This window comes from Cimex lectularius, unplaced genomic scaffold, assembly GCF_000648675.2.
Source record: "Cimex lectularius strain Harlan isolate CLEC.00 unplaced genomic scaffold, Clec_2.1 scaffold277, whole genome shotgun sequence".
In the NCBI taxonomy this organism is placed as follows: domain Eukaryota; kingdom Metazoa; phylum Arthropoda; class Insecta; order Hemiptera; family Cimicidae; genus Cimex; species Cimex lectularius.
In genome coordinates, this window is record NW_019394221.1 from 336,000 (window position 1) to 363,015 (window position 27,016).

General features: G+C 33.7%; 1 protein-coding gene across 8 annotated transcripts; it reads left to right on the forward strand.

Annotated features, from left to right (window-relative positions):
• Window positions 1-2,803: 2,803 nt before the first annotated feature.
• LOC106670697 (rootletin-like) lies at window positions 2,804-24,396 on the forward strand. 8 transcript variants are annotated; one of them, XR_001341113.2, is made up of 7 exons: window positions 16,280-16,308; window positions 16,370-16,478; window positions 17,992-18,149; window positions 18,220-18,395; window positions 18,446-18,638; window positions 18,696-19,023; window positions 19,085-19,126. XR_001341113.2 is itself a non-coding variant. In XM_014401267.2 (6 exons), exons 1-6 carry the CDS (start codon window positions 18,965-18,967, stop codon window positions 24,209-24,211), a joined length of 525 nt encoding a protein of 174 aa, XP_014256753.1. In that variant the 5' UTR covers window positions 18,726-18,964; the 3' UTR covers window positions 24,212-24,396. The 8 variants fall into 8 exon arrangements, 3 of the variants coding, with proteins under 3 accessions (XP_014256753.1, XP_014256771.1, XP_014256762.1); XR_001341114.2 differs by lacking the exons at window positions 16,280-16,308; window positions 16,370-16,478 and adding an exon at window positions 2,804-2,820; XR_001341115.2 differs by lacking the exons at window positions 16,280-16,308; window positions 16,370-16,478 and adding an exon at window positions 13,901-14,144.
• The last annotated feature ends 2,620 nt before the right edge of the window (window positions 24,397-27,016 follow it).

The window sequence follows — 27,016 nt, forward strand, 5'->3', positions numbered from 1 at the left end:
TACCAAAGAAGTAAAGTTTTGAAAACGACAAAATCTTTAAGGCTATCTTAAAGTCTACCGGCATTACAGGTTTTTTTTTTTTTTTTTTGAATGAGCGAATATTGGAACAGGTCCATACAAATTAGTTCATTTCATTCATTGTGCAACGAATGTTACGTATACGAGTTTTTCCAGGCTACAAGATCAACATAGAATATTCTTGACCCTTACCTCGAAAGTATTTTAAGGACTCGTGTTAGGAATTTTTTTTTTTTTAACAGGTAAATTTCACTTTTCTAGAATTTCCTGAAATATTTACTTTCTAATAAAATTCCAGACCTCTGGACTGGTTACTTCTATACATGAAATATATCTAGAACACATTTTGTAACTTTTTATCGGGCAATTATTTTTCAAATAAATTTAACAACAAACAAATCGTTCTTTGGGAAAAAATCAACCATAAAACCTACTACGTTTAGTAACCGGTGTTAACTTGCATGCTCTGCTAAATGTTTGATTACCTAAAGAATCAAAATTTTGAAATGCCAGTAGATTGCGTGAATAGATCTATACTTAAGACAGATGCTCTATTATCATTAATGGCTAAAAGTTTTTCACTTTTTCTACCAACTTAACCCAGTTTTTGGGTCAAGAATTACGTAAAAGCACCTTTCAGTAACTCCTAGCCTATTAATGGAACTTTTGACGAACTAACTAAAAAATTTTACTGCTACAGGTTTCAAATTTATTTCAACCAATAAAGCATGTCATTCAGGGTTTTAAGAATTGTTGACAACAAATCTGTAAAAAATTCGACCAAGGCGAAAGCTGCGTAAGGTGGTTGCCTGAATTTCAAAAACCCCCGACCCTGTCCAGTTGAGTGATATAACAGTTTTATTATAAATTCTGTTTCGAAACGCTTAATTTCGCTCATGTAAACCTGTCATTTTCGATCTAATGACTGACCAAGTAAAGCCCGTTGCTAAATAGAAAATAATTGAAAATTTGACATCCGACTGGATTCTTCAAGGGAACGTTCACGGAACTTGACCCATAAGTGTTGTAAATTGCTATACAGGTTTTTAAAAAAAAGCAAAAATATATATTCATAAATCATTTTTTCTAACATTTTCCCGTTGATTCAGTCTGACGACATGTCATGGGGTTGTTATTAACCCAATTTAGAAATTGGGTGTAAAGATTTTTCGAAACTAATAACGCACTAATAGGCAAAAATTCACGTCATTGTACAACAGAAAATTATTTTTACCCAACCTGGTACTTTTTGGCGACTAATTGATTATCGACTGACCTAACTTTTTTCAATAAGCAACGAACGCAGCTGACCAACGAGCGATGTAAGTTGAAAAGTATTAGAAATATATCCGAGATTGTCAATAGGCCCAATGAGCCGAGACAAATTATTTTAGCTAATTTAAGTATATTTTTGAAAATAGATTTTTTTGCCTTCTTTGTGCATGTATTTTAAGGTATAAAACAACAGGCATAGAGTATCCCATGAACACTAGTCAATACGTCAGGAGATTACCCTACAGGTGAAAAATCTCTTTCCACTGTCTTCGCCTAACTCGCACTTTAGACTGTCCAAAGTCTAACTCTCAATTATATTCGAGATATTTCACTATTCAGGTTACTTCAACAAAATTACAACAAAAATTAAACATTAAGGTTTTGAAACTTCTATCAGAATATAATGAAAACAATAGAAAATAGGGGGCGTCGGTGGCCGCAACGGTTTAGGCGATGACACGGCGCTCATCACTGTAAGGCAAAGGTCCCGGGTTCGATTCCAGTGGCCCTGCATTCAAACCCGACATACTTACAAATGAGCCTTTTTTCAAAAACACCAGCAACCTCTGCTGTTGCGAACCCTCGTAAAAAAAAATATTTTGGTACAAAATTGAACACGGTATAAAAAAAAGCTTGATAGCAGGAAAATCGGTCATAAACCGAGTCAAGCTTACATTCTTCAGGAAGGTGTACAAATTGAACATTTAATTTAATTTTATAACGCTTTTTGTTTTCTTTTATGTTCAATTTTAAACCAAAAAGTATTTTTTGTTTACTTTTTACTATTTTTACTATTATTAATTATTTTTTAATATAAGTTTTAAAATCCTAATGACTAAATTTTTTTATTCATTTGTAACCAGAAAATCGAGTTTTCAGCTATTAAACATTAATTTTACATTGGTTATCACACTGATACAGTAAGGTATAACTTTTCTGATAATATTATATGTCAATACTTACAGAAAAAAATAGATATTTACAAGAGGAGATGATGGATCAACCTGCTGTTGAACAACTCAGAAAAAAGGATCTTCGGTGAGGTCACAACAGAACGACAATTCTTTAAGTTTTTGCCGAGCTTTTGACGATTATATCGTCATCATTAGGGCCTATTTATTATAGGAAAATATCTCAGTTAGAACATTTAAATAAAGTTTCTTTAACTCGATGAGTGTTGAAATATATCTTGAGAAAAAGAAACTGCATTTCCAATAAGATTGTTTAAAATTAGGCGAAATATAAGCTTGGCAAAAACTTAAAGAATTGTCGTTCTGTTGTGAACACAACGAAGATCTTTTTTCCAAGATATTTACAATTTTTTACAAACCAAGAAAATCTTTTTCAAACTTTAAACAAGAACTATAAAAACTCGAAAAAAGTGATTTTTTTTTTTTTTTGCATAAAGCTGCAATAAACCACCAACATCATATGGTTTTTAATGCTCTTTCCACTATGTAATCAAATCTACAGTAGAATTAACATTTTATGAGACGATAGGGACTTTATGGAATAAAGTAGTAAAAGGTGAGAATGAGACTTTTAACAACAGGGACTTTTTAGTCCATTTTGGCATGTAAGATTTCTTTTGAAGTATCTGTTCACGGGTCACCATATGTATAAATTTATACCTGTTTTTGTCAAATTTATCACAAAGATGTAAAAAATTAATTATTTAAAAAAATGTAAAAAATTACAAAATTTCATTTGTAACGGGAAAATCGAATTTTTCGCTATTGTTTAATAGTAATTAATTTTACATTGGTGATAAAACTGATAACCGATTTTTGAGAATTACGTACAAATGTTTACATTAAGGTACATTTATTAAGGTACAGTACTAATACATGTGTTAGCAACTTTTGTGAACGTGACATATGTCAATAATTACAAAACCAAGAAAATCTTTTTTCAAATTTTAAAAACTAGAAAATTAATATAAATAGATTAGAAACGTATCCGAGAGTTAATATCAATAGGCCCTATGAGTAGAGAAAAAGTATTTTTTTCACTTTTCAGGTATTGAACTTTTGGCAAATTTATTCATGAAGTCTCAGCTACCACACAAATTCTTAACCATACCATAAATTTAATTACACAAATGGAAAGACCATTTTAAAAAATGGTCAGAGTTTTACACGTGATATTGCATTATTTTTATACGTTTATGTAAGTTGTCTCTCGATGAAAACTTGACTTAAATGGAACTTTGGTTTACATAATGAAGTGGGCTGCGACTGGCTGATGAATATGTCTCTGTTTAAAATAATTAATATCTGAATTAAAGTTTGTTAAACAAGAATCTAACATCTGTCGATATTTAATTACAAAATCCAATTTGTATTGTAATGGAATTATTTGACAAATGTGCAAACACTATTGATATTTTATCCGACTCGTCTTAAGGAGATATGTAGGAGCGCTGAAATAGGAAAACGATAGTGTACTAATGTGTGGTGATTAGTGACCTTTAATCGATAATTATTCAAAAATCGTGAGATGCGGTCTGGTGTACTAAGGGCGGCCTCAATTTCCATCATGTCTGCCCGTTAATTACTTTTATTACCGCGGTGTACTTCGCCCACTTGCAATTATATCCCAGTATTTAAACAATGATAAAGAGGGCGATGGCCGCAACGGTCACTGGGTTTCGGGTTCGAATCTCAGCGGCCCTGAATTCGAATCCAACTACGAAACCAATGCAGAGACTTTTTAATATTTTCAACCAACGGTTGCTTTTTACACCTAATTAATATTTTACTAAAAGAGTATACAACCAAATAACGTCTTTTCGATGCTCTTGACAATGTTCCAATCATCCAATGCCTTCTTTCGCCATTAACTTGATTGTTGAAATTACTCTCTATTTAATCCTTGGGATCTAATTAGGTTTTTTTCTCTAAAAACAGGATGTAATAGTGCCCGGCCATCTCCCCTGTAAATACAAAATTAGTGTTATATATATATTTCTGTGAATTTTTTAAAAATAAATAAAAACTATCTAAGCGGACCACGAAATTAGTGAATTCAACAATATCTTCACTTTTGCTCCAATCAGTGTATATTTTAGTTATAGTGCTTTGTTGGGTTTTCAGGGGGTTCTGTTAGCCGAAGTACAAAAGCTGGAGAATCCATTCATTCTTTGGAATACACTGTCACCATGTACCCTGAAGATGAATCCTCTGCATTGAAGCAAGGAACATTTCCTTTGTATATCGCTTAGATGTAGGCCATTGAATTCTGCCATTAGGTAATTTTCTTTCTATATATCCAATATCAAAATCTTCATTTCATACAAAGACAGCGTAAAGCTTTCCACGAGTATTGCACGAGTATATAATTTGCACATCGTCGAATCCTAACCCCCAACTTAAGCAGGACTGGTGTGCATACTGTTTTCACGTATTCTACAGGCAGTTCAGGTAATCAAGGTTCTACACCTGCCATGCCTGATAATGCCACTATCCCAAAATTCAGATTTGATGAAAAATTTCAAATTAAAATGGCCGATAGAGCAGACTGGGAGAAAAGGATCCCAGTTGCGGACTATATGTTAAAACGGTGTGGAGGTGTAGAAGATCAGGATGGAATGTAAGCTTTGGAACAACCTGTATTAATAATGAAAAGATCAGGAACAAACTCTGCTAGTAAATTGTTGAACAAGAGGACATCGATACTGGTGATGGACGTCCTGGATAACAGATTTCCAGCCAAAGGATAATAGAAAAGGAACCCGAAGCGTATATTCCTTTTTTGAAGTCTGCACAGATTTATCCCCACGATCTTGCCAACGATAGAGCCAGAAACTAAGTCTTTATCTACGGAAATAAACTGAGGGGCAATTTGTCACTGTTTTTCAATCATAGACTGTGGCTATTGTCGGTAGCACTTTTTGTGCTATAAAATTAATTGGGAATGATTTTGTTATACTTATTTCTGTACAAAAATTTACACATTTAATAATTTGTCGGTAGCAATCAATAGCAGGAACCTGTCAGACCACGGGTAAGGGATGGGGGAGAAATGCCGGCCATTGCTGAAACTTTCAGGGTTTAGGATTGTTGATTGAATTCAGGGTTGTGTTAGGAGTTTTAAGTTTTAGGTGGATGGGGCGTTGAAGAGATGGCTTAAATTAGTGGATTGGTGTGGAAGTAAAGCTTGGACTGAAGAATTGTATTTGGATTATGTACGACCATAGGACGTCTAGGTCTTCGTGAATGATATAGTTGAAAGGATTGGATTCTTTGGATGTTAGAACCCAACAGCTCGATTCCGTAAGTCCAAATCTTGTTTATTGTTAGTTTGATGTGTGTACTCATTGCGGATTTGGGTCTAAGTAGGTGTCTGAATTGTCCGCATCTTCGGCTCAGTTCTTGTTTTTTTTTTTTTGTTTTATGCTTCAGGTAAGTCTGCTGTCCAAGTAGAATCCAAGGTAGTGGATTTGGTTGGATGGGGGAATTACATTACTGTATATGTGCATTGGTGGAGAGGTATTTCTAGAAATGAACGTCACGTGGCGGCTATTTTGTTCATTTAGCTTGATTGCACGTACACTAGTCGATAGTGAGTTCTAGGTGGTCTTGGGTTGCTTTTGCTGAAAGGATAGAGTCAGAATTTGTGGAAAGGATTGCGGTGTCGTCCGTGATGTGGGTATTAGGGGCTATAGTCAGTGATGTAGACTTTGTAGAGGATGGTCCTAGGATACTCCCTTGGAAAACGCCGGCCTTGATGGGCTTGATGTCTTTTCAGAGCCAATCTTCACAATTGGGACTGATAAAATTTTTATTATAAATAATTATTCCATCAATTTTCTTTCTAACATTTTTCAAAGTCTGCTTTACAATCAATAGTTTTCTTGGCGTACGTGTTTGTCTGTATTAATAAAAACGATATTTATTTTTAAATAGTATTAAGCAATATATTGTACCAACCGACACCTGTTTTGTAGGTGTTTAGCAGCAACGCGTCTAGATATAGGCTTTCAGCTATAAATCGTAGATCGTAAAACACTACTGAACTTAGTTTAAGACCCTGCGCAAAGGACATTTTTATCTTTTTTGTTTTTAAACAACTCTTTCGGCCCTGTTCGAACCCGGACATTGCGTCAGTAGAACGGTCTAAATTCGAAAATAAACCAGTTCGATACCGGACGCTGGAGTCCGTTACAAAATCGGTTTGCCCAACTGTTTTTGAGGGCTGTTAGATCAGATTTCAAATTTTCAAAATCAATTAGTTTTTAAAATTGTTTAACTTTTCGATCATTTTATGATTGATAAAAATGATCTTTTTGTTAATATACTACGTGAAAATGCAAAAAATCATTAATATATTTAAAAGAACCTTATATTTTCTATAAATGAATAATTTCAGCTAATTAATTTTACAATTACTTCACAATTGATTTGGGTTTGTTTTAAGTTACATTATAATTCTGATGAAGGTACGAATTTTATTAATATAAATATTTTATGCCTTTGTTTCAATCCGGAGCATAATTGTTTACGTTTTAGCGTTTCTAGCATTTTACAGTTATTCTCAGGCCTCCAGAAAAAATGTTTAAACAAGGAAGTACAGTAATAATTTCAGCTAAATAATTTTACAATTACTTCACAATTGATTTGGGTTTGTTTTGAGTTACATTATAATTCTGATGAAGGTAGGAATTTTTTTTTTAATATAGGTATTTTATGCCTTTGTTTCAATCCGGAGCATAATTCTTTACGTTTTAGCATTTCTAGCATTTTACAGTTATTCTCAGGCCTCCAGAAAAAATGTTTAAACAAGGAAGTACAGTAATAATTTCAGCTAAATAATTTTACAATTACTTCACAATTGATTTGGGTTTGTTTTGAGTTACATTATAATTCTGATGAAGGACGAATTTTTTTTAATATAGGTATTTTATGCCTTTGTTTCAATCCAGAGCATAATTCTTTACGTTTTAGCTTTTCTAGCATTTTATAGTTATTCTCAGGCCCCCAGAAAAATATGTTTAAACAAGCAAGTACCGTTCATAATTGGATTTTATTTTGATGAGTTAATATCAGCATCAATGTAGATGTAGATATGGTTCAGGGTGTAGTATACTGCGCCCTAAAGCACATCGGTGAGACCTATTTCATCAAGAAACTTGATTAGTAGGCCCGGTTTCAATGGTTGATGCTCTACTATGGTCACATTATACATCCCAAAACATTTCCTCCTACGGGTTAGTGTAGCTTGTTTGTGTAGATTTGTTAGTAAATGTGTTGGTGTCTTTTCTGCCTCCTTGCAGAATCTGCATGTCCCATCTTGGATTATTCCAATTTTCTTTAAGTGTCCATTTAATTTGCAGTGTCCTGTTAGGAATCCTATTAGGATTCGCAGTTTGTTCCTGCTTTCCTTGACACATTCTGTAATTTCTTTCCTACCAAAATTGGTTATAAGATTCTTCGATTGTCTGTGTACAATGAGTGAATTCCAAAGTCCCTCATTTTCTTTTTGCCCTTCTGTCTGAGATACTCGTTAATAGTGTGGGTTCCTATGCCACAGAAGGGTTCAGGTCCTATCAGCGGTGTAGCAGCCCCTTTTCTTGCAAGGGTGTCCGCTTTCTCGTTGCCTTCTACTCCCATGTGTCCTGGGACCCAGCAGAGGCTGACTTTATTCTGCGTACCAAGTATGTTTAGTTTGGTTTTGCAGTTCAGTACCATCCTTGAACTAATATATTTGAGCTTAGTGCTTTGATGGCTGCTTGGCTATCTGACATAATAGCTATATTCTTGTTTTTGTACCCTTTACTTAGGTTGAGTTGGGTACATCTTTCGATTGCATGAATCTCAGCTTGGAAGGTACTGGTGTGTTTTCCCATGGGTTCTGAGTATTTGGTTCCACGTTCAAAAATTCCTGCCTCTGTACCTTCTTGTGTTCTAGATCCATCTGTGTACCAGGGGATGGTGCCATTTTTGAAAGAGTTGTTTCCCTCTCTTTAATACAGTTATCGCTGACATAATAAATATCAGCATCAATACTTTGCTTGGTTTTAATTCTTGCCCACTCTATTAAGCTAATCTCATAAATTCTTTATGATAGAAGCATGATATTGTCTTGATGTTTCTGTTTGTTTAACTTGTAACGGTACTTGGTAAACAAATTTAATCGACAATATATGGACAATTTCTTTCTATTCTTGCCATCATCCATGTAGTATTATAATTCCGTCCAACCAGTTGTTAAGTTGTTGAGGGATGAACTACTGATGTGTTTCTCGTAATCCTCATATCAAGTAAACTTTTTCACTTTAATTGAGTTTTTCAGAGTATAGTAAAAATTTTAAGGAGCAATGTGAGGATAATACGGGTTGGGTAGCACATCCCCAGCCGAGCACTAGCCTATCTGGGCCTAAAATATGAAATACCAGACGTATTGCTAATTTTTAATTATTTTCCTAAAATTAAACGACCTCTACCTACGGCTAGGTAAAAATTCAAGGCGTTTGAAGGCTCATAGGACTATGAAAATTTGTAAACCCAAAGTCATACGTTTTTATTTTAAAAAAATGAGGATAAATTTGACTGAGTTTCAAAAAGAAATATTTTGTTTTTCACAATTATAAATTCGAATGTTTTCTCTTGAAAAAATCGTTTACGCTATTTTTTAGAGGATTCATATTTAAGAAGGTTTAATAGTTAAATAGCTTTTTCTGCTCTAGGGTTGTCATCAGTGGATCGCTGCTTTTTTCCCAGGCTTCTTTCTGAAAAGTATTGTAAAAGTCGTTTTCATGGCGTTTTAAGATGGAATTGCAGACGGAGGTTTTTCCCAATAAATTAATTTTAATTACATATTTTATGGATTTTTAGTGTTCAATTTAGACAACCACGACATTTTATAAATACAATTTGATTTTATTTATAATTTTAAGAATTATTTGAGACTGGTTCTAGCTTCCCTTCTTCCGCTGAAAGGAAATTTATTTTTGATGTCCAGGAGAACCGAAATCTATCCATAACATTATAAATAACACAGTAGATATTTATAATATGTTGCAGTAATTTTAGACTGCAGAAAATATACCTACCGTGTTCATAAATATTGGTTTACTATTCCTAAGGAGTAAAAGTCAACAAATAAAAAGAAATCACAATTTTTTGAAATTAAAAATTCCTAACATTTCTGAAAAATAATTTAAAGGTTGAATTTGACTGATAACACGTGTAAGTTTAAAACACAACTTTAATTTGCTCAATGTTAAAAATTATAACGAATAATTCGGGCTCAGTGACTACTATGCGCCGGGAGTTCCTGGAGAAAAAAACACTTGTAATTAGCCGATGATGGTCTTTTTTGATCAATTTTGGCTGAAGGTCATAATAAAACACCCTTTACCAATCCCATAAAATGCACATTACGTTCATGAAGTGTAATCCGGCTTTTGGAATTGTCAACAGTGTGTCGCTGCTTTTTTCCCAGTCTTTGAATTGTTGTAAAGGGCTTCACCCTGTTATCAATATTTTTAAAAATGGGTCGTTTGCAAGCCCTTTTAAGATAGAATTGCAGATGGATATGAAGTTTCATAAATTAATTTCAGTTAGCGTATGAAGTATCCATGTCTGAAAAACCTAGCCAGCTAACCTCATACCTTGCAACGCTTTTATAAGATAAGTTAAGTCTCTGCAATGTCTCATATCGTTGAGTGTATGTTATTTATGACTAAAACTTGAATTTAGTCATTATCAATGGTTGCAAAACGACCAGGGTAAGTTTGCATCTTTCAAATCAAAATTTCCGCTTCTGAACCGAATAAACTATTAAAACAGCGCTTTATCCTATTATCATACAAGTCACAAATTTTCTTAGCAGTTTAATCTGCAGTTTTGTTCCCTTTGTCGTAAAAAAATAACAAAAATTCATTGTTTTGTTATCAATTTTAAATTAGCCTCCTTCTAAAAATACGAGATCTCAACGCCCTTGGATGATCAATTCTTTTTTATGAATATGTCATTTGGAATCCATACAAGAGACATCAGTTGATGGCATTGAAGGCTGTCCAAAGACATTGGCCCTCCATATGGTCCAGGAAGGCTGGAATTTTGAGCCTCTAAATTTCAGATTATTGCCAAATTTAACCAATTTCATGATGCTGCTTCTCCATCCGCTTCAAGACAAAAAATCCTCTTTTTCCTTCACATGCTCGCATTTTTCTATTGTGTGTCTTAGGTTCAATTTGTTTCTATGAGCCTGGAGTATCTCCATTGACTGAACTTGAAACTCTGCACTCATAGTCTTTTGAAAAATGTGTCTGTCTGTCTGTCTGTCTGTCTGTGTGTCTGTGTGTGTGTGTGTGTGTGTGTGTGTGTGTGTGTGTGTGCGTGCGTGTGAAATGTGCACAAAATATAAGCCACTAAATGTNGTGTGTGTGTGTGTGTGTGTGTGTGTGTGTGTGTGTGTGTGTGTGTGAAATGTGCACAAAATATAAGCCACTAAATTTCAGATTTTTACTAAATTTAACGAATTTCATGAAATTCATACAACCTTCATACAAACTCGAACTTTTCAATCGTCCGTCTTAATTTCAATTTGATCCGATGCGACTGGAGTATCACCAAGAACAGAATGAAGTTTGAAATATTTAAAATTTATTTAGGAAATATTATTTATTCGAAAATAAATTGCCCCAAAAAAAGGCAAAAGTCATTAAAACCTATCGATTAAATGCTTTTACAATTAATATATTATTTTGGTGTTGTTGTTTTTTTATATAAGCGGCTTACCTAATCAGACTTACATTTTTTAAACGTAATAAATTTTTTATTGGTCATTGGAACGTCTATTGTCTCTAAAGTTGCAGACCGGCATGACTTCATGGATCAGATTAAAGACATTAAAACAAATAGTACCTACAAGTATATAATAATATATTATTAAGATAATATCTGTTGCTAGCATGTTTTTTTTATGTTCGCAAACCTGATACTTCATGTAATTACGGTCATAAAAGGAACGCTTAACAGCAATTAACGGCTCGAGAAAATGATTGACGAAGAAAATCTACTGATATCACATTTTCATTTTTTGTGAAATCTATTGTTCGTTATAAAAATTAATTTCTTGATTTTTTTTCTTTCAAATTCTATCCATTTTTATTTATCCAATACCTGTTTACAATTTTATATTATCGTCGTCATTTCATTAAAAGCGACCTGTGCCCAACAGGGATATAAGCAGGGCAAGACGATAACCACTCTTTTTCGTGCGTATGTTTTTTTTTCTCTTGGACACAACACTGATACTGACACTGAAACATGATCAAACCATTCATCCAATCAAACAAATATAACCTCTAGAAGGGTATTTTAAGCTTGTAATTTTTTATTACATAATTATTTATTTGTAGCATATGCATATAAAAAATATGTGAGCTATGTTTTTCTTCTGGTTAGAACACTGACTCTGGCACTCAATATGAAGGAATCTATTCGATGACAAAAAGACTGGTTAAGATCGTTGATAGTAAGTTTTGTGGCATAGTAAAGAGCTTTGACAGTTTAACTGGGGAAAATTGGATGCTGTGGATGTTGTGGATGTTGGGTGGCTTGACAGTACCGCAAATTTCACCTCGGTATGTCCAAAGTGGTAGCAGGAAAGTCTTGAAAAAGGTTGGTTTAGTTTTGAGGGTCAAGGTGGATTTCGGACTTAGAAGTTTTCGTAATTCTCCACGTCTTCTGTTAAGTTGTCTCTTAAGTCTTGCATTGGGATACCTCATCAGTCTGCTATCTATGTATAGTCCTAAGTGTTTCACTTGATTATACGTCAGTATCTTTTTTGTGCTGATCTACAGTGGAGATCAAGACTGTTTTTTTTTTCTTTCCCCAATGTGAACCTACACTAGGTACTCTTCATTCAATTTTGATCTATGTAATTGTTTGCTCCATTCTTCGATAAGCTCAAGTTGGTCGTGGACGTTTTCAGTATTAGAAGTACCGACCACTTTTTCACATACGAACACTGGATCAAGGTATGGTCTTTAAGAAGGTTACAGTCCTTGGCAATGTTCGGACTGAGTCAGTCTTCAAGTAAATTTGAGATCGCCTGTAAAAACATAATTTGTCAATCTGTAGACATATTTAAGGTTATTTTGCCCTAATGACCTTAAAATAGGTCGAAAGCTTAGCAGTAGCAACTAAATTTGCTTTCTTCTTTACGATCATACTTTGATCCAGTGTGTGGATTCTTGGATGTTGGCCTCAGCATGGATAGAATTCAAGTCAGAGAACAATATTCCACGTCAGTTTGTTGTTTAGGTATAGACCTAAGTATCTGTCTGGGCAGAAGACAAAATTTAAATGTTAAGGTATTGGGATGTATAAGAAATTCAGCAGTAGGTAAAAAGGGAGGGGCCAAAAATGCTCCCTTGGGGAGTACCGTCCTGTAATAATTCCGATGTCTGAATACTCATTATCGTCGTGGGTCATTTCTGCGAATTTTGCTCATGTCAAACGCGAACGACTTTCATTTCCTGTAAGTATGATTTTGCGTACTTGTGTCTGTTTGGTCTGTAGGATAATTTTTGTAAAAATCTTATGACAATTGGGTATTGACGAAATATAAGACATTAGATTCCATGTTGTTGCAAAAGTTAACAATTTGATGACTATACCACTCATTGTCTATAAGGCAAAAAAACCTTCTCTTTTTTCCCCTCAATACACATCATTGTGTGTACTAAGTGTTTGTATCATCAAAATTGAAAAATCTCAGACGGGATGAGGCAAAATTTTGCATATCTGTGGATTTCACGTAATTGAACGACAATAGCTTGCAGCAAAAGCAAAATCAAACAAAAGAACTAGCTATCTTTTTCCATAAAGTTTTTACATAAATAAATTTTGTAAGTCATCACCCTGTTTGAACTAACATATCATGTCTGTATGATCATTGCAGTACTGTATACAGACTATTTTGTGATATTTTTATGGGTCTTTTGATTCCCGATCGTGACATCTACAAGTGGTAATATTCGATTCCTGTCATGACAGTACAGGAGTAATGTTTTGAACTATTTTCCTAATCTAGGATCTAATAATTAGGTTAGCTAATAAAACTATGAAATCTCAGTGGAAATTAAACTGTATAATCGAAAATTGGCCAATTAATTCGTCAACCAAGGAGCCGATATCGAGGGGCAAGGTTTTTTTGGGACATTATGAAGTCTTGTTTACGTAACCAGCCTGATAATCTTGACAAAACCACATCCATTTCAAAATTGGAGCACATGTGAGCCCCAGTCGCGGCCCACAACTTTAGAGAGAAACACGCTTTTTTTATTGTTGTGATATCGATTGTATTATACAACTAATCGAATCGAATTCCATCTAGATAACTATTGGAATTTTTAATTATTCGCGGAAACGAAAAACACGCTTTATTTCTCTCACGGACCGGTTTGTCACTTGGTTGCATCATTAACGAGCGAGACAAACAGAAACCACTTCATTAATATAATTTCTTATCTCAACATCAAATTAGATAACGATATCACTCCAAATATTCAGAAAAATATTCACCAAGGTGTAAAAGCACACATCTGTTAAAATATCTTCTGGCCTGTCAGAGACTGATTAAAGGAGGCATTTTACAACCATCAATCATTCAAATCATACATATCTACTTATCACTTTTTACCAGATTTTGTCAATCCTGTCTTAGTACAAAATCTATTGGGTAATCTAGCAAAAATTCCATTAGTGGCATGTTTTGGTTGAAACGCATATTTTTGATGTAGCATTGATTGACAACTCTGATAAACCGATCTTTCTCCATCGGATACGGTCTAGCTCCACGAGGTCTTAAACGATTCATTAGCATACAACCGCAAGGTAAAGCCCTATACAATCTTTAAAAAATCCTCAAAAACAAATCAAAACTTCTTTTATAACGATTATTATTAACAGCGCTACAAGTTCCTCGTCAGTCGAGGATATAAAATATAATAAACATAAAATACATTATATAAAAATGTATGCATTTAAAACATGATAGTCTGGTTTACATTTATACTACTCCAGAATACTCGATATCCTTAGGGCAATAGAGAGAACCTACATTTTACGCTAATAAATTAAATTCACACGATAACTTATAGGCACTACCCCAGTGTACTCGATATTCCTGGAGTAATATGGGATAAAGTCATTCCATTCACGTGAATAAATACATTCATATTAGATCTCATTCACCCTGCCATTGTACTTGATATTCATTGGTTCATAAGTGAAAAAGGCCCTCCATTCACGCTAATAAATATATTCACATTAGACCTAATTCGCACCGCCAGAGTATTCGAAATTCTTGGAGCAATAGAGGAAGAAGCTCCTTCATTTTATACTAATAAATTAAATTCGCACCAGAACTCATTGACATTGTCACAGTGTACTCGATATTCATGGAGTAAATAATAGGAGAAGAAGCCTCTCCACTCACGCTAATAAATACATTCACATTAGACCTCATTCAAAATGCCAGAGTACTCGATATTCTCGGGGCAATAGATGAAGAGGCCCCTCCATTTCACTCTAATAAAATACATTCATGCCAGAACTCGTTAACACTGCCCCAGTGTACCCGATATTCCGGGGGTAAGAGGAGAAGAAGCCACTCCACTCTCCCTAATAAATACATTCATACTAGACCTCACTCAAACTGCCCCAGAGTACTCTATATTCCGCGAGGGACCCCAAGTGTTCGGCTTTTTGTAGATCCCAGTGTTTTAAGGTATTTAGGCAGTTCCAGGAAAGTTTTTTAATTGATCTCCTAGGCCTGGAGAACCTTTAGAGCTGCCTGACTATCTGAAAGTCCTATTTTGTGTCACTCCTGAGATGTTTAATATTTATTTCATGTGTACATAAAGAAGAGGTGGATCCAGATGAGGTCAAAAGAAAAGAACACGTTTAAGTTTTTTCTTTCCTGCCAAGCTTTCGAAAAATTTTCTTTCATCATCAAAGAATGAGTTATTAACAAATATCGAATTTTAAAAATTTACAATTAGTAATACATATAAAATAATTGCATGAATATAAATAACTCATATGTACATGTTTCTATGGCTAATAATTCGGCTTATTACTGACCCGACGACCGAAATTTCCATTAAAATCAAAACTCCAAATTTTTACGTACTGGAGCCAAGATCGTCCAAATATTCCAATATTCGTAGATTACAAGATCAGAAATTTGACGACTAATAGTGCCTGCCCCCTTTTTTTTTTATGTAAACAATAACATTTTACAGACATCTTCATATGCCAACTGTTTCGTTTTTTCAAGAAACATATTACATATGTTTTCATTGTAAATTACAAGGTCAGAGTAACACACAAATATAATTAATCCATTTCCCACAATTATCACGTAGACTACTGAAAAGAATGGATCATAGGCTTCTTGAATAATTAATGCAAGGCGCCTCCCAATGGATATTTTTCTCTATAATGCCAGTAAATCAAAATAATACATGGCTAGATGTTCAAGGCAAAAAAAAAAAAAAAATACATTGAAATCCATTCTGCTGAAATCCTGATACGGTATATGAAAATAAATAAAGTCAAAACACTAAGGACTGCTTAACATCAGGTTAATCTTGTTACTCTTTTTTAATACCTACAGTAATAATTGTCATTATTTAATAAAACTATTGTTAATTTGTTATTTTGCTGTTTGATCCATAACACCACGAGTGTTTCTAGTGTTTGCATAGGTGTGAATATAAAAATAAAAAATCCTGTTCATTAGAAATCTGCTAAAATAAATCTTCTATTTGTTTTTGTCTTAATTTAATTACTACAATAAATTAAGGATAATTTTATTGTTAATGCTTTTTTAATATTTTAAATTTGTTGTATTGTATTTTGGTGGGAATGTAAAAATAAATAAGTCCATGACGTAATCAAGGACGAAAATGGACATCCTGCCATGCATTGAGGTGAGAAGTCCTGGGTATCGTGTGTAACCTACCAGAACGTGTAACCTTCATCCATACCAAATGTATACTGTTCATACCAGAGTTTTCTCAAGCTTTTCTTATTTTATTTCATTATTTTTTTAGATAATGTTTATAAGTATTGGAAATTGTGCTACTCGTGTATAAAAATTAAATAATTACAAGATCCAACTTATGAACTTGTTTGTTTTTATTATCAAGGGATTTTATAATGGTAAATCTTAAGAAATGTTTGATTTTCACTAATTCAAGAACTGTGACTTATTTACAATAAATTAACATTTGGTGTTTCGTTACCCTTATATATTCATGATAGTCCTATCTAGCATAATACACTTATGTTTAGTGAGTACTGCCGGTATGAATGCTACAAACCATATGCTGAGCCGGCACTGGGTACTTATTGTGTCTTCAATCAGTTGAACTGCTCATAGTAATTCATTAGTGAGTAGCTGAACAAGCAAGTCAAAATGGAACCAATAAGCAACCCAGTGCCAGTTCACCAACTCGTAGACGAAATTCCAGCATCAACTCTAGTAAAAATGTATTTAAAGAACGAACAAAGGAATCTTTAGATTATTTATTATTTGTTCGAGTTCAAAAGCTTGTTGATAAACTCAACTTTTGGCCTTTCTTCTGTAATTATGCTTCAGGTCTTTTAACATATTTCATTTTATAATTTGACGCTTGTAGATCATGCCTGCCTATCCTATTTGGGTCAGACTTTTCACACTTCGCCATCTTCAGTGAGGCTAAGATGATGATTGAGTTACAGGTTCATCCCGAGAATAAAACTAATTTAAATTCATTCTTATATAAAATCATTACTTCGGTCTTTGATTGATGGTCTTTGATGTACTTAAGATAACTCAACTATAATCCAATAAAATTGCCTAATTCATCAGGTATTCCGTAAAAATGTAAAAGCGTTTAATACTTTTACAGAATTTGGGAAATTTTCATGGCATACTTTGCTTAATGTGATATCACCGACCTATTTCCTCATGTATTGCCTGTCTGTCATCTACCTGGCCATCTATGATCTATTGATACTTAACACGGACCTCTTTGTACACTTATCTTGGTGTGAGATTGCCTTACCGAAGTGGCTTTACCTCCAGGCTAGTGTCTCAAATTCTCGAAGCATATGTGCCTATGTCTCTCCAGACAGAGTTGGCATGTTTCTGTCTGCTTTGCTCGTCGGTGGTAGTTAAGAGGGTGGCCGGTATAGAAGCCTATAATATCCTCAAATTTTGCCTTATGAAAGATCTAGGAGTTTCTTTTTGAAATATTTATGAATCTAAGCTGACCTTGTGCTTTATCCAGCTACAACTTTAGTACATTCTTCAGTGTGCCTATTTTGAGGTTCCAGACCCATGGGTGCTGTCATGCCCCTTCTCTGGTTAATTGGTTAGCCTCTTGATGCTGAGGAAGTTCACCAATCTTTAAATTTTAGTATCAATGGACTGAGTTGGGATGTACACTATTCAGTTTCTAATCGCCCCCCCCCCCCTATCAGTTTGCCACTATTCTGCCAAAATGGTCCAATGATCAACCATTTGATTTAAAAAAACATTTTCAAATATTTTTCATTTAAAAAAAATATATATTGTCATTAATAATAATTTTGGTATGATTATCCTCGATGTTTCAGCTTTTCACCATCTTCAGTGTGTCTTTATACATAAATTTATGTTTCACCAAACTAATTTATTCAACATTTCTAGTGCAATAAGTCAAACAAGGGATAAGCATGTTGTATTCAAATATCGTAAATATTGTTATGGAATTTTTGGAAGTTGTGATTCACCAGTTGTTGTACGTTAAAAAAATATACCCTGATGGAATATTTCTGACAAAACGGAAGTACGGAGTTCCTATTCATGTAAGAATGGATTTTTTTAATATGACGTACAACATAACGCTGTGATTGATAGTAATTTTTATTTTCTCAGGTGTCAGCATATCCACCATTAAATGATTACATCAGTAAATCGCTTTCAACCATCAAATTTATTTTAGATAAAAAAGATTTACAACAATTGGATATTTGCTTTTATGATCCTAATTCTAAACTAATTGAAAAAATTGTTTTTTATTTCAATAAAATCATCACTGGACCTCAAGAACTGTATGTTATAGATATTAAATTAATATGCCTGCTTAATTATTAAAATATAGCAATAAAAATATCATTGACAGTGTGGAAGATCCATATTTAGTCCATCTTACAGAGGTTTTAAGAGCATTTTGTTTAAAACTCACAGTCAGCACAAATTACACAACACCTTTACTTGAAGGATCCACGTTTAAATTTTGCATACACACAACGGAGTCTACATCGTATATTTTATCTGAAGATGCTGAACATAAGGTGATTTTATACAATTTAATTTATTACATTTATAAAATGAGCATTTTTCTTGTTTAGGAGTTTCCATGGTATGTGACAGAAAGTAGAGAAATTAATATCGACGACAGCACAATAACACCAATTCGTACAATAGAGCATGAATTTATGAACATCGACATTTACTGCGAGGAAAGTTCATCGAAATAAAAAAAAGCATTGTGATTGAATGAAGGTTTCTTCGGGTGAAAGTTGCCGCTGATTGTTATGGCCCTAGCAACAGCCAGTTTGCTCAATAATTTTTACCGTTGATATTTTACATTAATGTTTTTTGATAGTCAAAAGTTAAAATGAGTGGTATGGACTTAGAAAGATTAGCCTCTGAGTTAAAATCTGACAAAGCTGCAAGGTATGTTTGTTAAACTTTACTTAAATTAAAATTAATAATGCATTGGATCTTTTAACCCTAGGGATGCACTTATTGAAGATAATAAACGACTTGAAGCTGAAGCAAAAAAGTTGGAAAAAGAATTAAAAACGTTACAAAAAGAGGATCCAAGCAGTATGTTTCTTTTTTGTAAGTTATGGCCTGAGGCATGGCTTTCTGCTATAATTTGATAGCATAGTCTTTCGAATATACAATTTGTAATAATTAAACTTGTCTACAATTTAGACTTAATTATAGGTAATAGTTCTTTTATAGCTTATTTTTCTACTTTATAGTAAACAATTGATTTAATCAGCTCCAAGGAGTCATCGTCCTCAGTTGTGTAATAATTTGAGGATCTTGTGTTCACACGCTGGTCTATTGGTTTGTAATATGTTATTAGTGAGTCTGTTGAGGAGATTTTGCTATAAATCTGTCTTTGTAACTCACAGAAAAAAAAGTCAGAAAATATTAATAAGTATTTTTTCATATAACGATAAAAATTACAAATGCGACAATAAAAACAAAGTTAATCATAACAATTAAAGGTTACCCCAGGACTTGACCAATGTAAGCTTCAAAGTACTAAAATTAATTTTCTGCAAATTATTGCAATGTGTAAAAATTTAGAAGCTACATACAACCTTGTCAATATTGAGACCAAAAGAATCATCAATGCAAATTAAAAGGTATTTCAAAGGTAGCTCTTTAGAGTTAATTTAAACACTGTAAATTTATTTATAAATAAATTTCAGTTTTTATTTAAAGAAAAATAGTGTTTAATTGTTCACAAATAGTCAAAACCACTCTTGCAACAGTGGCATCACATTTTTCAAATTAAACTGGTATATGTTTGAGGTTTGATGAAAATTGTCTTTTTTAATAATTGCTAAGCATACTAATTTATGCTTTTGTCATTTGAAATAACCTCATCCTTTAATTTCCAAAACCAAAAATATAATTAATTCTATAACCACAGGGGAGAACTAGGTCATTCTATAGCAAAAAGTAGATAATTTGTTTTTCCTACTGAGAAAAGCCATATCACCAGTCAGAACAGTCATATTACAATACTTAAAATTAAGAAATACAAATAGTTTTGAGTAACAAAATCATCCGCCTTCCTTGTAAGTAGCAACTCTCTGAGTGCTGTTTGGGCTGTACGAGACAAGTTCTCTGTGGATCCTCTCATTGTGTTCTTGTTAAATAAATGCTGAGCTGGAGCACCTCGGAAAAAGGTGGTTGATGCCTGGTTTCCCTTCAGCCAGAGGGTAATGAACATGCAGACAAAGTGGCTAAAGCCAGGACATCCCCCCTTTCAGACAGCCATTGTGATCAGGCCGTCTGACGCTAAGCTTGTAGTGAAAAACTTTAAAAAAGAAAGATGGCAGTGTCAGTGGGCGGGTAATCTTGCAAGTTAAGAGCATGACTGGTAGATTGCCATCGGAGACGAGGGCTCGTCCTCACCCGATTTGGGATTGGTCATATGTGGTTGACACATGAGCATCTGCTTTTGGACCAAATACTGTGTAGCTGCCCCTTATGCAGAGACATGTTGCTCAGTGTGTCTCACATAATAGAGGTGTGTGATGCCTTGGCACCATACAGAGAGCATGTAGACAGTCCAGATTTAACAATGGTTCTCAACCTCGGCAATTGGTTTCTGGGTCCCCTTTCCATTTTTTGGAGGACATAGGGTTTTTTTTACTGTAAATAGTTGTATTCTATGTTTTTTTTTGTTTTTTTAATGCGTGCATTTATTAGTCTGAGAGGTGAGGAGCTCGGTCCTCCTGCAGTGTGTGTGTGCGTTTAGAATCGATGGCAGAATATTTTTTAAAGTTCCTCATCAACCCTAATTTAAGTAATTATTATTAACTCATTAATATCGAGTACTCTACAGCCTAATCAGAATGAGTGAAATGTACATAGGTAGATTGTATTTATTTGTGCGACTGACATCTAATTTAATTAGTATTAGGCTAAATTATAGTTTGCATGGGTTTTGGGCTGAAATGACCTAGTTGTCGACAGCCCCCGTCGGAGCCTAACCCAGTCAGTAGGAAAACGACGATCTCCTGAGCATGTAGTTTAAGGGGAACACTAGCAACCCAGCCACATAGCTGGGTGGGTGAACTCCCTGATACCCTAGGGTCAGCACATCAGACAAGTGACAACTCTTGAGAGTGAAAGTCCGAATAAACTAATTATAATCATGAGAACAAGCTTTTATGTCACATTTAAATGTGTTCATCTTTATATTGATGTCAGTTTTAATATTATAATTGTGTTTAAAATAATAAGGTGAATTTAAAAGAAAGAAAAACACTGTAAAAACCTTTGGGGAGACCAAAGGATTTGTTGAAGTTGTCAAGCAAACAGAAAAGTCTTCATCAGGAATAATTTGCCTGGATAGTTGTGGCCTAACTCCCAGAAATCCAAAAATATGCATACTAATGGTGAAATAGATGACATTAAAAATGTATTTAAATATATATAAACTGGGATCTTCTGGGAGAATAGGATTCCAGCTCCTCTGGTATATAGATGTCTCTAAGATCAAACTCAGGAGCTGGCATCTATGGAAATAAACAAAGCAGTAGAATTTGTAGAAGCCTTGTTCAATATGCCACCATCTTTCAGGTATAGACTGTGGCCATTGAAAAATGTGCCAGCCATCTATCTATTTGGACAGCCGTGCAGTACTAAAGGCGTCTACCTCATCGGTAGTTTAGTCCAGGGCCATTGGGATTGCATTAAGAACTTTTCAGACATAGGGGACGTGGAAAAATCATAAAGAGGCCAATTCCTTCTAAGCTTAACCATATTATACAAAACTATACAGAGACAAGATCTAATCTGGTTTCACTTCCATTCTACTCTAAATGTTTCCATACAAAGAAATTAAGTTTCAAATACTGAAAACTGATACCTGCAATAAATTTAGACATCTTTGCAATGAAAATGCTTCTACAAGCGAGGAAGCCTCTGGCTGATAAGGCCAGGAAAATTAACTGCTAAATAAATAAGCTAATAAGCTTCTTTTTTTTAATAAAATACTCAATTTATAAAAGCACCCAAAGTCAAATATGCACATAACTATGTAAGTAGTTGGTACATAATTGGGTCTTGGTTTTGACAATCTTTTAAACAGATTTTTTAAGGGATACAATTTGTTGTCACAAGAATAAACAAGATTAAATAACCACTACTATAAAAACAAAAACCTTGCAAATTTTAAAAGCATTCCCCTATAAACTAGGCAATTTTGACCTTTTCTAACCTGTGGCTACAGAAAATAGTTATAGAATGGAAATCAACTGATTGCGTTTGATTAATCAGTTAGCACCTTTATGACCCTTTGTTTAATTTGTGTCGAAACTAATAATTTGCAAGCATCCAGCAAGCGAATAGCAAAAATAGTAAATAGGATTTTATGTCAGTTCAACACAGCTTCACTCGGCTGGTAATTTCACACTATTTTTTGTGATGTTAGGCACTAGATCTAGGATAAATGAACAATTTAAACTTTTGCTAATTTAATATCTATTTTATTATTATTAAAAAGTACACTTATTATTTTGCAATTAATTTTGAACGTTTATTCTTCAGATGAAAAAGCAACACACATTGATTGTGAAGGTTATAGAGAATATATGGAAGCAATGAAATTAAAAGAAAGTTTAAAGAGGCAACTCGCATCTGAAAAAGAACGATTGAGAATTTTAATTGGTAAGTTTTTTAAAATTCTAAATCTGTTGAATAGTACAAAAAAGAAGGGGCGGGCAAGAAAACTAACCATTTTCCAACTTTTCTAAATTTATGTTGAATCCATCTCCCACTCTGCCTTCTTATTCTAAGAAAAATCTTCAAAACTCAATTTCAAGTGTCAAACGAAACTACCCATATTTCTTTTGTCCAAGATGTAATAGTCTCCTGTTACCGCAACTTTCATAAAACCATCCCAACCAACATAAATCCTCAAATCCAAAAACTCAGGTCCTGGTGAATTCCATCAAACAACCCCCACCGACAAAAAGGGCTAACGTTGCAGGATCTCCCATCCAGTAATAGTGACCCTAGTATTAATTAAATATACATCATAGTATCTTTGGAGTAATGTCAATAGGCTGCTTTTCCACTCTTTTTTGTTTTAATTGTATATAATTTTTTTTACACATATTCTCTCTTATTTGTATTTTGTAATCTCAAAATACAAGCATTTACACACGATTATAAGAATAAGAATAGATTCGAGGCTTGCTTATACTTGTAGGATGGCTTCCTACTCATGTAGGAAAAAAACAATGCAATGAAAATATCAACATTATCTGTAATCGAAACTATTTTAATAAAATTTCTGAAGGAAAATATATTTTTCATGTTTAGAATCGAGAACCGATATAACGGAAATGAGCGTCGAACCCCTTTCACAGGTATGTGAACAAAAAGTCTATCGCCGCTGCCATCTCACTGTGTTGCTAACATAAGCATTTTTTTCAGGCTGAACTTATAAGAATAGTGAAACAGTTAGAAAGAAGGAAAGTCGACGCCCAGAGCAAACTGCACGAAGCTGAAAACAGTTTAAATTCCACTGCTAAGGTAAGGAGAACATAATAGACTTAACTTTGGCTTCTCTTTTCCTTATTTTGTACACAAATTTATTGTAGTTTGCTTTGGAATGTTACACAGTAACTTATTGGATATTCTTTATAAACTAAACATAGATTTGTGAGTTATTTATTACATCAGCAGTTGATTCTGTATGCAAGATTTTTTTAATTTAACGGAAGTTTATGCCTTGTAAATAACATATAAATTTTCTTTCTAATTATTTATGTAAAATACAATTGTAGGAATGTTTAACAGATACCTGAAATTGCCATTTGTAAAAACACAATTTTAAAAATGGAACAAGCTTTTTAAAATCATAACAAGATTATTTTTTATTTCGCATTATTTTCCTTTCCGTTTGTTTTTCATTATTGTGTCTATATTGTACAGATTGTTGACTTTGATTTCATTTTTAGGACGTGAATGTCTTAAAATTCATCCTTAATAATTATATTGCAAATTATAGGAAGTAGCAAAACTGCGAGATGCACAAAAAATGTATCAAACTGAATTTGACCTTCGCGACAGAAAAAGGGGAACAACACGTCTGCAACGTTAGTCAATTAAATGAGTCAATTTCAAATAGCACAACGATAGATGTTTATTGTTTTTTTTTTGTTTTTTTGTTTTTTCTTTCGAGGGGAGATTTACAATTTGTGTTGAAATAATCTTTATCGAACTACTTCAGCTTTATATATCAATTTTTTCTGCAACTAAAACTTTAGAAATAAAGAATAAAATCACATGTATACTTTGAAATTAATAAAAATTACATTAAATAACAATAGTTTATTTTATTACCAAAATATCTTTAATATACGTTTTCCACATTAATAAATTTATTGTTACAATTCCTATGACCTACGTTTTGGTGGTTCTGAGTCAGACCTTGGTCTTATCCGTACCACTGTCAAAATTGGGCTTCAGGGGCGTCACCAACTAGGTCATTTCAGCCTCTATATATATTACACAGGGCGGGCGACCAGGACCCGAGGGGTTAAAAGCCTGAGTAGGCCCGTACCCCATCCCTAGCAGGTCCGGGACCTGGTCGGCTCACGAGTCCTGTATAAACCTATTGGACCTATTCACAAACCCCAGGATTGTGGACCATTTTATCCTGGGGAGTGTTTTGGTTATGTCCTCTCCTTCGAAAGTATTAAATCTTTCCCTAGCATANCCGGTGGATAAAGGAGTACTCTCCACTATTTCAGCAGTCTTCTTCTTCGTCGTTGTCTGCTCCATCTCGTCCTTATTCCGCCTCCTCTCCTTCTCTAACTCCTTCACAGGGTTAGACTCTTGTTTTCCACTCATCAGAGTGGAAAACTTCGGTTGAATCGAGTATTTCAGCCTCTAACACAATCAATTCCTACATTCAATCCCATCACACTCTTACTACTCTTAAATATATTATTTTCTACTAACATAATATTCATATACAGAGGTGTATTTGATATTTCGCCATTGGCCCTTTCACATAACATTTACGCTAATGAATACATTTAGTCTCAATGTACACACAGAAACACAAAACTAGATACAAAAGTTTGTCCATAAGCAGTGGTGGGTATGAGTTTTGAATGATTTTTTTTAAAATGTATATTTTAAAAAGCAATTTCTTGAATTAAAAGAATTACTTTTTCTGTGTCCATATGGCTACTCAAGAAAAATCCAAACTTCACATCAAAAAGGGCACTAAGACCTCAAATCTTCAGGGAGCAGAAAACTGCAATAAGTATGAATTTGCTTGAAAACAGGTGGAGGTTAAAACACAAGTCGATGAGAGCCGTCAATATTGTGCCCATCACACTTGTTTGGTGACTTTAATGCTCGTTTTGACCTTCTGCGAGTTTCTTCAGATGGGGTGGGGAAATCACCTTTATCAGCAGTCAGTTCTTCTGTCAGATCTTTGTTATGTTTCATTTGAATGCTATTCTCTTATCAGTAATTTCTAAGTCCTCTTTTCTTTTCTGACCACCTTCCAATCTACTTTTGAATTGCTAAAAAAGAATCTTCACCAGACTTATCTCATTTCCACATTTGTCCCAACTCAAATGGTGATATGAGCTCACTAAGAGCTACATCAACAGTTTGGTCCAATTGTTAAAAAATTCCCATACTACTCTCATAGCCAATAATGCTAAAAAACAACTGGGCATATTGGTCGTCATGGGCATTAAAAAGAAATACCTTTTAAACCTCTCCTTGGCTCATGCTCCGACTAAAACATCCCTGGTTTGAACATAAGTGCCTTGTCTTAAGGTCTAAAGTGTTTTCACCTATAGTTAGAACAAAATACGTGGAGGCCAAAAATACTTTTAAATTGCTATGTAACAAAAAAAAAACTTTTTTTCTCACAGACAGCAAATCAGTATCTGCTCATGACTCTAAGGAACTTTGGTACTTAATTAACATTTTCAGAAGTAGTTAATCCTATGAAACAAACATACCCCTGGACACTTTCGCCATCATTTACAAAATGCGTTTTTCTTTATCTAAGGCAACTGCCTATTCATTTGAAATTGAGTATAAGAACCAATTTTAATGAAATTTTAGCCAAAATATATGAGGCATTGAATAATTCCGTGCAACAATTTCCTCTAATTATCACACCTCAGCTTAACTACCCTCAACATCAAACAAGACCATGTCATCCAGTGAACATCAGCGAGGGATCTTGTGAAAATTGAAGTGCAAGCAATTATTTTACATATTTTCAACCAGATATAATTTAATTAAAATATGTAGTGACAGTTCTATAGAAAAATAAGTAATAAATTTCAATAGATAAAACTAAAAAAGTAGCGTTTCACTTACCTTATTGTTATAAGTTTTTCCTGTGGAGAAATGCATTGATGAAAGTTCGAATATTTCCTCAATCTCCCTTAAACAGACTTTAAAATATGATCAAATATAGATTATGTATATAGTGCTTGCCATAAGGATGAATTCAGATTTTTTTTGTATTTTTCTTTTTTTAAGCTCCTTATATGCTCTTAAAAATTCACCGTTCTCATTTCTTGATTTGAAGTAATCAATCCACTTGAATTTTTGTAAAATTCATGCCAACAGAAATTCTAAGCCATTACATAATCAATTTCAGAAACTCAAGGGAACTAATAATTTATGGAGATATATATCTTTTTATTATGAATTATTCTTATTCACGAAAATCGTTTTTATATCTGATTTTAAGTGTGTTTATATTTAATGTAATTAGAATTTTGGAATAATGTACAACAAAATTGTGGAATAAAACCCAATGTACATATCTGACAAAACCCATCCTGTTCTTAAGTTTTTTTCCACCAAAAATTTGATTTATAGAATAATTAGAAAGCCAATTTTCAATTAATCCTTTAGAGTT

Coding starts and splice junctions, on each gene's coding strand:
- LOC106670697 (XM_014401267.2), top strand. CDS start 18,965: ATGAGTGGTATGGACTTAGAAAGATTAGCCTCTGAGTTAAAATCTGAC. Junction 19,024..19,084: donor AAATCTGACAAAGCTGCAAG/GTATGTTTGTTA, acceptor TTTTAACCCTAG/GGATGCACTTATTGAAGATA. Junction 23,475..23,541: donor GCGTCGAACCCCTTTCACAG/GTATGTGAACAA, acceptor CATTTTTTTCAG/GCTGAACTTATAAGAATAGT.